The 18,184-nt window shown below is 33.3% G+C and overlaps 1 protein-coding gene across 1 annotated transcript; it reads left to right on the top strand.

The window, feature by feature from the left end:
* The first annotated feature begins 2,217 nt into the window (after positions 1–2,217).
* LOC106051991 (cyclin-K-like) lies at positions 2,218–16,363 on the top strand. Its single transcript, XM_056022426.1, has 10 exons — positions 2,218–2,243; positions 7,077–7,214; positions 7,813–7,894; positions 8,708–8,839; positions 11,048–11,153; positions 12,544–12,601; positions 12,930–13,102; positions 13,547–13,701; positions 14,581–14,677; positions 15,584–16,363. Exons 2-10 carry the CDS (start codon positions 7,078–7,080, stop codon positions 16,333–16,335), a joined length of 1,692 nt encoding a protein of 563 aa, XP_055878401.1. The 5' UTR covers positions 2,218–2,243; position 7,077; the 3' UTR covers positions 16,336–16,363.
* The last annotated feature ends 1,821 nt before the right edge of the window (positions 16,364–18,184 follow it).

Genomic DNA, 18,184 nt, shown 5'->3' with positions numbered 1-18,184 from the left:
TTTGTGTGTCTGTATTTTTTTAAAATATTATTCATATATATATTTGTAAAATGTGAAAAAAAAATCAAATACTAATAAATTCTTATTAATTGTGTGTTTTCTTGTTCATTATAGCTACTGAAGGTTATCAGAAATAGCTTGTACTTTGTTTAGAAAAACTAAGAATGTAATGGCATGTAAATGCTACACACATTTTCTCACATCGACCTCTTAGGCTGCGGATTTCGTACGATAGTAGGCCTACATTTTTTGTAGCACTGTATCAGTCCCTAGAAAGTCTTCAATAATCATTTATTATTTGTATTACAGCTATCCCCCGTCGTGTATTACATGTGCATGTTTTGAATGTCCGTCTGTGCGTCTTTAACGTTTGTATCGCAAATAATAAAAGCAATAACAATGATAACTGACCCGCAGATACCTTCAAGGGCATTAACATCCATAAGAAGATTCTCGTTGCTTGTCAGAGGGCGGTACTTCTGCAGACCTGCCACATCACTAGACAATTTCTCAGTGGACACTGTTAAAGGGGCTACAATGAATCGTGTCTCTCCATTAATGAAGATTGACCATGGCAGTGCCAGAGAATGAACATAATAATAATAATAATAAGATTTTTAATAATATAAAAGTAATAATAACAAGGTTACAAAGACAGTTTATGTGGAAACACAAACTCAAAATCGGCCCCCGAAGTGGTCCACTCAGGCAGGCTTCAATGTTTTCAGAAAGAACATCCGAATGAAATTATATCAAAGACAAATGACAGATAAGAATGGAGAAAGAAGGTTGACAGATCTTGTGTAGTGGCCCCAACGAACCAGCAGATCAAAGGATAGGTGAAAGTGAATGTACAGTTAGATGTGAACCTGGCCTAACTAGTTCCCCTTTCAGACCTTGTGATCTATAGGGCAGAAGATGTAAAGTCCATCTGTTTTTGTGGCCTACGGTTAACGAGGGTGTCATGTAGCCAGCGCAAGGTCAAGCCTTTACTTTTCCCCAACTAATGTCAGGTACCCTTTGGAGCTGGGTGGATTCAGAGGCGTCCAAGGATTCCAAAGTTAAAAATCCCAGTCTTCACCAGGATTCGAACCCGGGACCCCCCCCCCCCCCCGCTTTACCGCTCAGTCATCGCGCCTCCCCTGGCCTAACTGATGTCTTATAATTGATATAATTTTGTTTTGAAAATCGAATCCTCAATAAATTTTTTTTTATAATTTCCTCTATAAAAACGTTTAGGAAATTAAAGTTTACAAGATTACTATTCGTTTTAAATTAGGTCTAACTTATAATGCATCCTAATTAGCTTTTTCTCTTTAAAAAAAACTGCTTGCATAACTGATTTTAAAAATTAGATTTTTCTGTTTCAGAAAAAAAAAAGTAGCCGTTGCATCAGAACTTTGAATGGTCTAAAATATTGTGATGTCGGATTTTCAATATCTTTTGTAGTTTACGAGATCTAAACGGGACAGACGGACATACATTTCGCACAAAACTATATATAATAGCGTCTTTTCCCCTTTCGGGGGCCACTAAAAATAAACTTTATAGAATCCTAAATGCTGCTGGTAAAATCATTGGCAAAAAAATAAATAAATAAATAAAAAATTGGGGCAGCTGTTTGAGACAAACATTCATAAAAAAGCTAAAAAGATTCTAGAAATAAAAAATCACCATTTGGGTCAGGATTTTGTGATTTTACCATCACAAAAGAGATACAAGTCGCCAATAGCAAAGACAAACAGACACAAAAACTCTTTTGTTTCCCGGCAATCTGATATAAACTTTTCACATGTAAATTATGAGTGAGTCTGGTGTGAATGTATATTTCTATAAATATAATGTTTTGTTTGGTGTAATGCACACATTGTAAGACAAATTTCCTTATGGATAATAAAGATTAGGCCCATTATTATTATTATTAAATAAATTGATTTACAAGTATTTTAAAGTTGTTTTTTTTTTGGTTTGGTTTGGTAAATAGATTAAGAGTGATAAAATATTTATATGCTAGTGACATTAAAATATATTTCTATCGACAAGTAGACAAACCGTTAGACTAAAATAAAAAACTTGAAATGGATTAAGAATCTGTAGACAAGATGTTAACACGTTAAATTTCTGTTATTAGATCTATGCGAATTATACTTAAAGAATTTAGTTTTTAGTGTTAAAAATAGAACATTCAATAAATCTAGTCTATATAAAATATTATAGATCAGTATTCAGTATTCAGTATTCACGTAAGTTAGATCTACATCTACTAGATCTATCATAGTATCATCTAAATCTAGTGACTAGTCTAAGTCTACTGTGACTTGACTAGTGGGTAGTGTCACCAGTAGTGTGACTCTGAGTAGTCTCAGTGTGTAGTACAGTACTGTCACTCAGTCAGTAGACTTGTCACTTTGACGTCTTTGTAACACTTTGTTAAAGTAAAAGTGAAAGTCAAGTGAAGTTTCATTAGTTTGTCTCAGAATACTCAGATCTTTAGTTCTTAGGCTTAGGACTTTTAGGTTAGCCTTACAAGTGAAGTTACATGAGTTACTTACTCTTAGTCGGCTTAGGCCGCCTTAGGCTTAGGTTGGTTGTTAACCCTAGACGGCCTAGATTCAGATTGGCCTCTAGGGTCTAGAGATGACTAGAAAAGCAGATCTAGATCTACATCAAGTGTACTGTCTAGAATTAGGTACTTCGATAAAAATTTCAAAATGATCACAAAGTGACAATGCAATTTAGTTAGATAGAGCTTGACTCGGCTTGAGATAGGTACTTCGATAAAAATTTCAAAATGATCACAATGCAATGGAACCTATTTAGTTATATAGAGCTTGTGAAATGCTTTCCAATGATACCAATTTTATATTGCTGAGTTAATTGTGAGGGAAGTTATTAAATTTTTAGTGGCCAAAAATTAGCCTTCTTTAGCCTTAGTAAATAAAAAAAAAATCTGTGACCGAAACAACTGACAGTTGAACTTAAATTAACTGTATTATAAAAAGTCTTAAAGATATGGGGTTGAAACTTCACACTCTTTTACATTAACCAGTATTCTGTTAAAATAAATTTAAAAAATAAGACCAAGCAATAAAATCTTTGAAAAAAAGTTAATTAATATATAAAAAAAAGCCTTCGACAAAAAATAAAAATTTATGTGATTTTGTCATCATATGAGCCCAAAAATCACAAATAAAACAAATCAGAGATCTGTATTGTGTTTTATTTTGTTTAATTCTAATTCTACTGTATTTAAATAGCTATTTATATGCATCAAATAGATAATTCTTATAAATTATAAATGAAAATAGCACTGCGCAGAAAAATATTTCCTAAAATTTAATGACTAAGTTTCATAAACTTCATAAAAAAAACAGTTTTAACCTTTTTGTAGAGCACTGGCAATTAATCATTTTAAAATGCCTTAATTTAAATGCTTTAAAAATTAGATTGTAAATGAAAAATTTCTTGCTTCGGACAATAAAATAAAAAAGAAACCTTGCAATTTTTTTAGAAGTTATTAAAAGATTTTTTACTTGAATTTTTGTGCAATAATAGCTCATCATTTTAAAAACAAATATAATGTACTCATTTATTAACTATTAATTTACATGTATATTAATAGAAAAAAAACAACACACAGAAAAAAAAATTAATTATTAGTTCGCTGAGCTAAAAATATATAAAAAAATTGTAATATTTAATATTATTTTTTAAAGTAATTAAACTTTTACTTTAAAATTTGCAGATTACAAAGTCATTATAATAAAGACACATTCCCTCTCCATAATCTAGCATTGAAACACCATAAAAGTTAATCTAAATGAAAAATTCCTATGTGTGCTTCTAAAAATAGCTCGTGATAGACAGAAATTGACCATTTCCAGTAAATCACAGTGTTGGTTGTTACTAAAAATAGATTTTAACCATCAACTTTGAAAATTAATATCTAAAAGAGTGCGCCAAGCAGAAGCTACAAAGTTCAAACTTAGCACACATATATATATATTAACATGCTAAATTCAATAGAATTAGTGAGATTGTTGTAACCATAAACACTTTTATTTTTTTTTAAAAAGAAAATTTTACCCTTCTTTGTCTTTGTTAATTTTAATATCAAATATCTTTAAAGTGCGCCAAGAGAATTTAATGAAATTTGAAATATACACATTTCATAATATGATTTATAAATTATTGTAGCAAACAGCATTGTTGTAACTTTTATAGGAAAAAAGTTGTAAAAATGTCAACTTTCACATAAACTTTTGTTAAGAAAAATTTAACAGATTGGCTTCAAAAGCAAATAAAAATGATCTCTGATATCTTATGTTTACAAAAAGTAATCATAATTAGTCCTCAAATCAAATACAATATGCTAAAACTTTGATGGAAATGACCACCCCTAAAAAAAGGGTAAAATGTGCTGACACACTTTTCAGCCATTTTTTGGGAGAAAAAAAAATGGATCTAGGTCAGTTTATCGAAGTACCTACTAGAATAGTCTAGCTAGAATCTAGCTGCTAGATCTAGATCTGTAGATGTATATAGACAGTCTCTTACTCTTTAGAATTGAATTATTAGATGTCAAGTGTCATCTGTCTGACTTTAATCTGTCCGAAGATTAATGAGGAACGCAGTATTTCCTCTGACTATTATATAATTAAATTTATAAATATTCTTTAATCTAATATATAAAGTACTTAAGTAAGTAGAAAGTAAGGCTTATGTATATCCCCGTATGCCGTATAGAAATCAAAACTGTATGACCGATCTTAATAAAACTTCCACTTGGGCCTTGGCAGAAATGTTCCTTGGGTACTAACTTAGATCGCAGTGTTACTCAGTGTATGTATTGTAGCCCTTAAACAAACTTAAGACCCTCAAAAAAAAAAAAGTTGACAGACTCTACTAAAGTTATATTATTATATGGATCTATAAGCTTTGTTTACAATGTTGATATGAGTCATGAAAAAAGATCAAAAGAATTTAGATCTAGATGTAATTTTAATAACTGTTCTACACTTTGCAAATTTTTTAATATAGTATAGTATATAATATATATAGTTTTTTTACTTTGACACATGAAAATACAAAATATAGTCTATTGATTTCATTATTTAATAAAATTAGGCTTCAAACTTGTCTTTCAAAGGCATTTTTACATTAATTTGTTCCTTATATAGAATCTGCGAATTCAGAATGTCCTGACTTACTTATAATACCATTCATTTAAAAAATCGGGTAAACCCGTTTTAATTGTACTTTATATCCTATTCATCTATCGCCTCTTTTGTTTTTAATAGATAAATGTATGTATCAGCTTCGGATAAACCCATTTTCGCAAAACTAATTTTATTTTCGTAGCGAAAGAGAAAAACTTGAAAGGATCATTAGCTAATACATCTAAATCCAATCCACTAGATTAGTAAATGACACAAACTAAGACCTGCAGGCCGTGGGTAATGTCAGACTAGTATATAATATATTTAAATATATATTAGCATTATGATTATACTATTATAGGGACTATTACTTAGTATAGGTAAAACACAACAGAGTTAACAAACACCAACGTTTTGTAAGGCTATCCAAGCACACCACCTAGATCTATTATTATCAATATAACTCCTTTATTTTAATGTGTACGCTAAATCTCTCTAATCTAGTGAAGATAATACACACACAGCTGTGAAAAGTCAGCGAATTTTAGTGACTTTGATCTAGAGTCTTTTAATTTACGGGCTAGATAATTTGCACACAGCCGTGTGACTTAGATCTAGACTCTAGATTTACGCTAAATCACTAGAATCTAGTGAAGATAAAATTCTTACAGAACCGTGGCAAGTCTGTGAATTTTAGTGACTTACTGTTACTTAGATCTAGAGTTTAGATTTACGCTAAATCACTAGAATCTAGTGAAGATACTTCTCTCACAGCCATCATGAAAAGTCTGTGAATTTAGTTTAGTGTCTTAGAATTGTTAAAGTTTTAGAATCTAGTAAAGATAATTCTCTCACAGCTTTGAAAAGTCAGCAAATTTTAGTGACTTAGATCTAGAGTCTAGATCTATTGTAGATTTAACAAAAATATTTTGCACACAGCTGTTAAACGTCGGTGTAAAAGTTATTTTGGTTGTAAAAGCCAGGGAAGCTAAGTTACTATATAAATATAGTTGAAATTAAGAAATTGTGCTTAAAAAATGCTAATTTAATATGTCTAATACCCCCCCCCCCCCCCCCAATCCAAAAACCATTATAAATTTAGTTGTAAGCAAATCTCAACTAAACATACAAATAGGCCTGTTATATTTCAGGCCTGCTCTGTCCATGAGGAGGAATTAAGCACAGTTAATAAAAGAATAAAACATTACCTCAAATGCACACCATGACACTCCTATTGTAAGAATACACACATAGGAACTAAAAATGTACATTTCCACCACAGATTTATAATACACATTATGAAGGCATCTCTAAGACTGTTTCTTATTTTAAAAAAATGGAATAGCAACCATTTGTAATGTAGATGTTCCTTTAATAAATCTTTAAAAAAAAATGGTTTGAGGTTTTGGGATGACAGTCAAGTTGTTACTTGATTAAAAGACAACTTTCATTATATTTTCTATGGGCATACCACATCTGATGACATTGTTTCTGTTCTGCGTAACAATAATTAATTTGATAAATGCATAGTTCTGTGTATGTTTTACAATGTAACACAAAAACGGACTGGACATTCATCCTTAAAAACCTCCTAAAATCTCCTAAAATTTTGTCCTGTTTACATAGTAGGCCCTCTTTGCAGCTTGTTACGCAAGTTGCTGTGCACTGTCTATCCATAGGGTCACAAAGCTACTACCGGCTGGAAGCAAAGCGCCGTTATAATGTAATAGTTCGCGATAGATCTAGATCTAGTCATTCTAGCTAAAAATATGAATCTAGAGATCTATATTTAGTAATAAAATGTATCAGGTTATCCATAAAAAATTAAATAGATGCAATTTTCTGTGACTCATCTAAGAACTTTCATTTATGAAAAGGAATAACATTCCTACTAAATTTATTTATTTTGAACTCTAGGATGCCTTGTTGGTACTTTGAAAGGAAAGAGATTAAAAATTCTCCTTCTTTTAGAGATGGCATTGATACTGCAACAGAAAATCGATACAGACGAGAAGGAGCACGGTTTATTATTGACGCTGGAACCAAGATGGGACTGTATCCTTTCATTTAGTTTTCAGATATTGCCTTAATCTTTTCTTTTAATCAGAAACATTGCTTTAAAAAAGTTGGTTTACTATCAAAATTTACTATTAATTATTAATGCAAAGGTAAAATTTTTTACTTTGAAGAGCAGATGAAGTTTAGTTCAGCCCATAGCTAAAAGTTTAATGTATCTCTGTCATTAACTCATTAACATAACTCCACATCTGCTAGCCCAGAAATTTGGCTGCTGTCTGGTTGTGGGATTTGTGTGCTGGACTGTAGTTATGACTTATCGATGGTCCCGGGTTCAAACCCTACCCACTCCCATCCCCCGTTGTCTTATGGAAGGTTTGGACTAGGAAGAAAATTATCTTTAACTCAAAAGGAACATCTGAAACATGTAAAACAAACAAACATTTTAGATGCTATTTTAAGTCTGATAAGACTCTCATTCTAAGATAACAAATTCTGAAATTATATTTAGAAGCATGAGGATGTGGGATAACTTGTCAATCTTCCTACCTACAGATATTATTTTAGGCAGTGTTCATACAAATTTTTTTTATTTTTTATTTCTTTGTGTCTGCAAATAATTCTTGACTATTTAAAGACGTTATGATACCTGTGCAACAGGTGTGGTCTATTTCCACAGGTTCTACATGTTTCACTCCTTCAAAGAATTTTATCGTTATGTAAGTTGGAAAAGTTTTGTTTTAAAGTTGAAACTGGTATGTGTCCTCTTAAAGATGTTACTGGTCCTCCCTTAGAAACGAAGACTTTACTGATGCTTCACTGTTTAGACGTTTTCTTAGTTCTACCCTTGGAAGTGATGCTGAAAAAAAATAATGTTAAAGAAATGGGGAAAAAAAAATATTATATGTATCTTATTGAAATTTTTTATATTTTTTTAAACTCAGAATCCAAATAAACAAATAAGAGATAATAATTATCATTGCATACATAAGCGTTAGCTGAGTAAAAGCTACTACGTTTGTTTAAAATAATTTTATTATAAAACATTGAGATCTAAATATTAGGAAATATGTCAAACTTCTTTGTTTATTTAGTAAATTCTCTGTTGGTTGGTTATTTGGATTATTATCACACATAGAAGAATAGTTTATTATTCAGCATCTATAAATAATCAGGGATTTTTACTTTCTGGACCTTCGGGCACCTCTGCGTCCACCCAGCTTTAATGGGTACCTGACATTAGTTGGGGAAAAGTTAAGGCCACATGACACTCTCGTTAACCGTAGGCCATAGACACAGGTGACTTTCATCATCTGTCTTATAGACCACAAGGTCTAAAAGGGGAACTTTATTATCTATAAATAATAATCATGCTTTTCCTCAATAGCATTGTGTAACAAATTATTTTCTGGTTTTAAAAACAAGGTTTTTTTTTATTTGATTCGAATGGATTTTTTTAAGGCAATAACACCTCATAAGCTGAAAACAGCTTAAGTAAAGTTTCTTATACTATTTAATTATGTATTTCTCAGGTAACTGGCGCTTGCTGTCTGTTTCTGGCTGGCAAAGTGGAAGAGACACCCAAGAAGTGTAAAGATATTATCAAAATTGCACAAACTTTGCTATCACCTACCTCCTTTCTAAGATTTGGTGAAGATCCCAGGGTATGTTATAATTTGAAGTATCTTGTATTGTTATATGAAACTAATGTGGGAATGTACATTATGGTCTCATGGTGAAAACTACATGATCATCTGTTCATGTTGTGTAAGGTCGCATTGCTGTGAGTACTGTTAGCTTAAATTTGTGTCTACGATTGTTGAACATTGTAGACTTTCATGACAAAGGCAGTCATGTCAATCAGCATTGAATGAACCAAATCATATCTTGTCTCATGCTATTGTGAATGAATACTTAAAGGGAAACTCCGATAGTTTTTCAAATTTTAGTTATTGACATATTTAAATTCTGCGTAAAAAGTTGTAATAGTAAACATTATATCATTTTTTATTTAAATGCTCGGAAAATTTTATATTTAATAAATTAGACAGAAAATTCTCCACGCCCCCAAAAAAACGGGGTTCTGGGAGATGTTTTTAGTTTTTAAAAACGTGACGTCACAAGGGTGCTGGCTAAATTTAGATCTAGACCTATATAACCGATAAACTCTCTAGTCTAGATCTAGACCTATCGGATCGCATTTATTGTTACGCTTCACAGCTAGATCTAGTCTCCACGTTGATTTATAATCGGTCATTGTTTATAAATAATATTCTAGATCTAAACCTCTATTTCTACTTGAAGAAAATTAAATATTGTTTTTCAGCTTGTTGCAGTAGTTCCAATCACAAAGATAAAATCAGCAAGTATGCTGATACAGAAATTAGTGTCTCTTTTCATTTGTTTCCAAGAGATGAACTTGAATGAAGTTTTAAAGGGAAAATGGGGAAAATTTATTCGCCTGAAGAGCAAATATTTTACAAAGGCATTAGCTAATTCCTGTTTATGCTCAAACCATTTTGAGAGAAGCTGTTTCAGCAACTTCATTTTCATTGCTGTGGAAATGGGATTTGAAAAAAATTGAAGTTAATACCAGGTGCAGTACCAATACATTGGATTTCCAGGCCAAAGAATTCAATTAATGATACTACTGAGACATTAAAAAAAAACTGAAGTTCATAAATATAAATGAATCAGATTTGTGAGCTAGAAATTTACTACGAATACTAGATCTACTATTAAATTTCTTATTTAATAAGTAGATCTATCGTCTACGAAACTCAATTCCAACTTTTTAACTTTTGACCTTGGGGGTGTGTCTCGCCGGCTGAGCCAGCGTCAAGCTCTCATCACTTTTTCCATGTCAACCAATGTTAGGTCAAAACGGCACAAAAAAATCATAACTTTCTTACTGTCAAACATACAGTCATAATTTATACACCATTAGAAATTTCTTTTAAAGTATTTTAATGATGTACTAACGAAAAAAATTTTTATCAAAGATAATTTTTTTTCCTCGTCCTCGTATAACTTGGCGCTTTCCTATCAATAGGATTTGAGTGCACACTCGTGACGTCACACAGAAATTAAGTGAAAATCTGACTGTTTTGGATGCGCAGAAAAATTATGTCACAAAAACATCAATTACTAAGTTATTCTTGCAAATAAAAAAAAAAGAATAATATATTCATTATCTATAAATCAAAACACATATTATATCAAAAATTGTCAAAACCATCGGAGTTTCCCTTTAAAGTGGGATGTCACTCTCAAATATTGTGGCTGTTATTCCCCTTAGTCTTATTTACATCTACTAAAATAAAAGGAGTTTATATTACTCTACCTTATTGATGTGCAACAATTCATTAACTCTTTCTCTCCGTTATTATTTTTTCACGTTTCAAAGGAATTCTACATTCTGCACATTGCTAATTCACTCCCCTGTTATGATAAAGATTCAATAGCGTTGTTGTTTGTTATCAGAAAATGTTATATTTGGGATAGAATTAAAGGAAAATGCATGCTCTTTCTATTACACAAAGACATGTTTATAAAATTAAACATTTGTTTAATTTAATGAGGTCAAATCAATGATGGTATTGCCGATTAGGAGAGAAAGAGTTAATATAAACGACTAATGATTTGCCTAGAAAGACAATGTTTAATTACTTTTTTTTTTACAGCTATATCGTTTACGTTATTTTTACGTTACATCTGCGTAGCCACAGGAAATACTGAATTCCTCATTAATCTTTGGGCTTAAAGACAAGCTTTATTATTATTATGATAATTATTAGTTAACGTTAGTATATAATATGTTGAAGTTTGTCATTAAAATGCTAAGCACTAAATGGTTTCATATGTATTTTTAGGAAGAAGTGATGACCATGGAAAGAATCTTGTTGAAAACTATAAAGTTTGACCTACAAGTGGAACATCCATACAGCATGATGCTCAAATTTGCCAAAATATTTAAAGGTTATTTTGTTCTATTTTTGAATTGTAAGCCTAAAAGTGTTACATCTATAGCCCTCACAGATAAGCTGTCTGTATCTTAAGTAGATCAGATGGTTTGTTCGCCTGGTATAGTGTTGCTGATAGGTGGAGCTCAGACCAGCCTACCGTTACGCAAAATGCGTATTCGTTGCGCAAAATCTCCCAAAAATGACAGTCAGTACGCGAATACGCATTTAACCCGTCGCGTTACGCATTTTGTATCCTTTTTTTCCCCCTCTCTTGACTAGCTTACGAGCAGTCATGGAGGTCACGCTAAGCCGTCCTGTTGGGGGGGGGGGGGGGCAGAAAAGGTGGGGGAACACATTGTGTCCAGATCTATACGTTGATTGGTTCTTAAAAGCAATTAGATTTAGTCTAGAAATGAAGAACTCGAGAGTGAGGGAGTGGCGGGTTGGTACCGTCACTTAGCTGATACACCAACATGATTTCTTTTTTTTTTTTGTAAGTCCATTAGTAGAAATTAATTATGTTGAATCCCTGATTCCCGTATTCATTTGTATAGAAAAAAATATTGAAGTGCTATTGATTCAAAACACATTGAGTGACATTGTAGATATCTAATCTAGATCTGAATTCTAGATCTAGCTAGACATTACGTTATGTCATGATTCTCTACATTACTCTACAATCTAGTCTAGATCCAATTTAGTTGTATGATTTAGATTGACTAGATCTATATTCTAGATCGATAACATCTACTACCATCTAGTCTAGATCTAGACTAGATTCTTAGTCTTGGTATAGATTAGATCAAGGATGAAGGTAGGCCTACGAAAATTTGGAGTAGACCTACGTTTGTAGCGGATCCACTGCATTGGTAACACTCTTGAGCCCAGATCTAGAGTAGATCATATTCATTATATAGACATAGATCCAGATCTAGTCTAGATATCATCTCTATTGTCGTATTGATCTAGATATAGATTGTAGATCTAATCATGACATGTAGGTCTAATATTATATATATATATATATATATATATATATATATATATATATATATATATATATATATATATATATATGACAAAATAGTGGATCGCATAAGTGTTACGCATTCCGGTGCCAAAATACGCATTTTTACCATCAGCGTTACGCATTTGGACTTTTTTTGGTAGGCAGGTCTGGTGGAGCTGTCGAATCAGAGGATGCCTGGTCAGGACTGTTCATTTATGTTGCCATACTTAGTTCACTATTTCCTCTCATTAAAATGTGGTCCCTAGCCTTTACACAGGTAATATTATTAGTTATTTTAGCATTTAAATTCATTTTATATAGGTAAATTGAGAAGCACAGTTTTTGTGATATCTGAGTATTTTTTCAAGTTTGATCATATTTATTTATTCTTCAGGTGACAAAGAAAAAACCCAGAAAATGGCTCAGATGGCTTGGACATTTATTAATGATAGGTCAGATTTTATTTTGTAGTTTCTAATGTGCATCTTGTTGCTGCCATCATATGATTCTTGTGTCATGCGCCACTCTATCTTGTAGAGATATTTTAAGGGTGTGTTTGGGAAAGGGGTCATAGGAGAGGTGTCTAAGCTGCTTTTAGTCTCTTATTAAACACATTTATTACATAAAAGTAATCTCCCAGGGTTACCTCTTGAGTTGGATAGTTAGATGCATCTTATGCTTACTTTTATTAATTAACTAATGAATTTAAAAAAAAAAATGTAGCACCTTAAGAAATGTTTATGTATTTGTAATTATGTCTCATCCGTCTTCTTTACTCAGCCTGTGCACAACTTTGTGTCTCCAATGGGAGCCAGAGATTGTGGCCGTGTCTCTGATGTATCTCGCCTCCAGGCTGACCAAGTTCGAGCCCACTGACTGGACAGGAAGGTCCAGCAGCAAAGCCAAATGGTGGGAGGACTTTGTGGAAGGCATGTCCATGGAGCTGATGGAAGGTTAGTTCTTACTTCAACTTTTGTCTTCTAGATTTTTATAATTTGCATTTAGGTTTTACGTTTAGGTATTCATAGTTAATTATCTGAGCTGAATATACACAATTTGAAAATGAGCTTGAAGATAGGGATTTGAAAAATGTTTTTGTTTTTTTTTATTAATAATCTAAAATTTAAAAAATCTTGAAAATTGTTAGTGAGTTGAGACTTTTCCCTTAATGTATTTTTATACTTGGTCAAAATTGTTACCATTGCCTAGTGTTAGCTTATGTTAGTTGTGTTGCATGCTAAAGCAGTCACCTATAATGTTAGTATGATACTCCTATCTGAGCTGTTGTTGATTCTTAGTTACTGTCCTGTGTATATAAAGACGTTGTTGCTGTTACTGATTACTCAGTTGTTTAAACTATCCTCTTGACTTCTTCTACATTGAATCTAATTCTCCAGATATCTGCCATCAAGTCTTGGATCTGTATTCTGCAAAGCAAAAAAAACTTGATGCTGACTCACCACCACAGAGTCCAGCCAAACCCATCAAGCAGCCCAGTTCTCCGCCTCCACCCCCTCCACCGGACAGAACACCAGGGAAGAGGAGTAGAGAGGTTAGTGACCGTAACTGGGAATCACCCTCTTTTAAAGCACTGTCATAAATGAAAAACAATTATACGAATTGTATTACCACAAGAGTAAAATATTTAATAACATTTTGAGATAACTTTGTCAAAAGTATTTACTAAGATTTTTTTTTACAATAGAAGCTTACTTTATGATACTTCATTGTGTATCTGGATATTTCATTGTGTAAATACAACTATTGAAGTCGCAATAGTTTCATGTGCCTTGTACTTCATCTCAGGGAAATATTATTTTAACCTAATAGCACATGTAGCAACAGGATGCTGTGTTTACACTAGACTACAAATGTAGTATAATGCGATAAGAAGTTACAAGCAGTTTTTAAACTTCATAGAAGACAAAAAAGAGCTGTTCTTATAAGAACAAGAAGTTTTTTTGTTTTTTTTAATTAAAAACTAGATATTTTATTTTTAGTTTTTTTCTAATGATTTTTTTTTAATGCTGTTGTATTATAATAATTGTAAGTAATATACATTTTATTTATTTATTGTTTCTAGTGTAACCTCTTTTTGCTTAGGAGTTAGACACAATTAGTTAAAACTAGAAATAGTGTCTATTGGGTTAAGAATCTATTCAAACTAGAGCCAATTGTTCCAGCTTCTCTAAAACACCACTGTTGTCCTTGGGTTCTTGTAAATAAATGAAATCACCAAAATAACTCAAACGTTATTCTCTATTCATGACATGAAACTTTCAACTGCCCTCTCTAATCTCTTAACACACTGGTCGTTCTCTCTTTCCTTCCAACTAACCTATACAAGTAAATTACATAATTCATACACACATTTTATTTCGTGACACCGGTATAATTAATTTTCACTTTGTGAAATTGCCATCTCATTCAGGATACCCCATCAGAAGCCGAACCTGTATCTAAGGCAGTGAAAGTAGAAAAAGAGGTCAAACCTCCAACCTCTCACAGTAGCTCTACCAGCACTGCAGGTAATTGACTGAGTGGACATTTGTTTCCTTATCTTTCTGTTCCATTTAAGGGCCTAATTGTAAATACAGCACCCATCGCATAATGTTCACACGCATTCCGGAAACCAGCACAGTCATTCAAATTTGTGGCAGTACTTGAGCTTGAGCAACTCCAACTAAACATGTAGCCATATAGTACAATTTGTTAGCAAGGATATCTGTAAGCCTTATAGTACATAGAACTATCTTCAATTTGTTAGCAAGGATATCTGTAAGCCTTATAGTACATAGAACTATCTTCAATTTGTTAGCAAGGATGTCTGTAAGCTTTATAGTACATAGAGCTATGTTCAATTTGTTAGCAAGGATATCTGTAAGCCTTCTAGTACATAGAGCTATGTTCAATTTGTTAGCAAGTATATCTGTAAGCCTTCTAGTACATAGAGCTATGTTCAATTTGTTAGCAAGTATATCTGTAAGCCTTCTAGCACATAGAGCTATGCTCAATTTGTTAACAAAGATATCTGTAAGCCTTCTAGTACATAGAGCTATGCTCAATTTGTTAGCAATGATATCTGTAAGCCTTCTAGTACGTAGAACTATCTTCAGTTTGTTAGTCTGTAGACCTCCAGTCCTTCCCATCTTTTTTTTTTTTTTTTACTTTAACTCTATAGATGTATGCATTTTTTTTTTTTTTATCCAATTAATCTGGGTTTATAGAAGAAAATTCATTTTATTACTTTTTATAGCTCAGAGAAAATCCTTATTTATTTTATGAGGATGTAAAATGAGAAGTTTATAAACTTGAATTAGCTTTCATTTTTAGTTTTCAGTTTTATCAGTTGAACAATTTTAATTGGTACAGAAATAATTTTAAAGCTTTTTAATATAAGGGTCACTGACAGATCAACTTTTTTTTTCCCCTAGGAGCACCTATCCCAGTAGCGCAACATATAACACCGTCGACTGGAAGTCACTCTAATTATGATGCCAGTGGAATAGAATATTCATCATACAATCCTTACGTGTCATCTCAGATGTACACTTCTTCGTTCATGTCGCAGGAAGGATCTCAAAATATTCAGTCCATTCTGGCTGGTACAGTGGCTCCACCTCAGCCAGTGGCGCCATCCTATGTAGAGCACCACGGCCACCACCCCCCAACCTCAGAAAGCTCCCAGTATCCACCTCCTGCCCCACCGTCTGATTTATCCTACTCGTACGCACCCCCTCAGGCACCCTACCCGCCGCCATCCTTGCCACCTCCCCATACCTATCCACCTCCCCCCACCTCTGCCCCATCCTATGATCCCTATCCCATGCCTGCTTACGCTCCACCAGGATACCCTCCTCCCCCTCCAGCCTCGCAGCCTCCTTCCCACCCTTACCCTGCCTCCTCTCAGCCTCAGCCCTACTCTAACTACTACCCTCAGTCTTCAAATGTCCTGCCGCCTCAACACCCCCCGCCCCCGCCGAGGATGCCAAATTATCCCCAGCCCCCTTACCCACCCCACCAGCCCCCAGGACCTCAAGGAGGTGCTCCCAACTACAACCAACAGCCCCGTCACCGTGGAAATTATCACAAACAGGGCAAACACAATTCGGGAGCTCAGAGAAAAGACATTCCCGCCTTGACTGAAGTTAAAATAGCTGGGCGCACAGATTGGAATCACCCCTAGTCTACTTTTCATGTTGTTAGAATCATTTTTTTTTTAAACTAGACAGAGGTGCTGTGAGTTGGGGAAACTTCTGACATTATGGAATAGAAAGTTGTTGCAACAATTGACTTAGTCTTGTTTTAATGAAATCAGCTTGGATAGTAATTTTGATGAGATAGTTTTTGTTAGTTTCTAAATTAATACTGTTACTGGTATTCAGTTTCACCAAACTAAAATGTTAAGCTGAATTTTTAAATAAAGCTTTTCAAAAAACCACATCTTCTTCATTGTCATTGTTATATTGAATGGGTTCAGATGACCATACAAAATACGAGATAAACAACTAATTTGTTGAGTTTTCTTTTTCTTTTTTTAATTTCCAAACCATAACTTCTGTAGGCTCACTTTAGAAATACATTTTGTCTAAAGTATTACAAATAAAATAATTAAATGACAAATTGTATTAGGTATTACACTAAAAGACTGGAGACTTAGAAAATAACCACCAGCTGCAGTGTTAAACATATTAGCCTATACATTTATATAGTGGAGTCCAGAGCCAAACTTAGGCCACTGCAATCTATGGTTCATAAGCCAATCGCTTTACCACACTGTAAATGAACGTTGAATGTCAATGACCGGTTGAATATTAGAGACTGATTGAATGGTGTAATACTGGGTTCTTACTTCCCGAAGTGCTCTAGACACGTGACGAGACAAACACTATACGACTGACTCAAGTCCGTTCAGCAGACAACATTAAGTTTATTTACAACATAATAATAATATACTGCACTCCTTGTTAGTGCTACAAGTCAAGAAATAATAATCCTATCCGCATAACAGCGGTATCAAAAGCATCAATCACGTCCGCATCTCAGCGGGTAACAATAAGAACAATTACTACTAGTGACACTGGAGCTTCAACTATAGATATCCATTGAAATACGAATAATACCTTAATATCCAATAAGCACATTATGAAATCAACTCTCAAATATTATTAATCAACAATGACTAGTCCATCGACTTTCATGCTTTATGCATATATATACACCAGTCCAGGAAGAAACGTCCAACCTTCCTGTACCGGGAGCAAGACCTTACTGACTTGACTTGACTTGACTCAAAGTCAACTTTATTCATCCTATTTCCTGTTTTCTACATCAGGAATTCCACGTGTCTTTTAAACTATTAACATGACGTGAACTTTAGATCATGCAATGTCAACTAAGACTGTGAGACTAAGTGCTAAACATATTAGCCTATACATTTATATAGTGGAGTCCAGAGCCAAACTTAGGCCACTGCAACCTATGGTTCATAAGCCAATCGCTTTACCACACAGCCACACCGTCTCCAAAGAAACCAATAGCTTTGCGGATATGGAATGTGTTTCATCAATACTTGTTAAATTTTTAGTAGCCAAGATGTAAACATTTTATATATTTTTTTTTTTTGGGTGGCTGAGTGGTAGCACTTGTCTTTCACAATGAGGGGCTCGGGTTCAAATCTAAGTGAACATTTGGACACCAACTTTTTGAGTTTTTTTTGTTATCTCCCATGTTATCCCTTCACCTAGCCTGACCTCCCCCTTCCCTTTCCAAAAAAAAAAAATAATTTTAGTTATGTTTGGCTACTTCTATAATTTCATGTAACAATTTATTATGTATCATTTTTAAAAGTCAGGATAAAGTAACCCGCACTGCACCCTCACATATCCCTTAATATGTTTGATCGTTGAGGCATCACGGAAGATCTGTTGACCGTCTTTCTCTATTCATCTCTGTCCTTTGCCTTAAATACAATTTCATTCACTGACAGGCCTGTCCATTATTTGATGTTGTCTTCCCATCGCTTTCTCTGTCTT

Source organism: Biomphalaria glabrata, chromosome 3 (assembly GCF_947242115.1).
Source record: "Biomphalaria glabrata chromosome 3, xgBioGlab47.1, whole genome shotgun sequence".
Lineage (NCBI taxonomy): Eukaryota > Metazoa > Mollusca > Gastropoda > Planorbidae > Biomphalaria > Biomphalaria glabrata.
The sequence above is the reverse complement of the archived record's forward strand: the minus strand, read 5'-3'. Positions and strand labels throughout refer to the sequence as shown.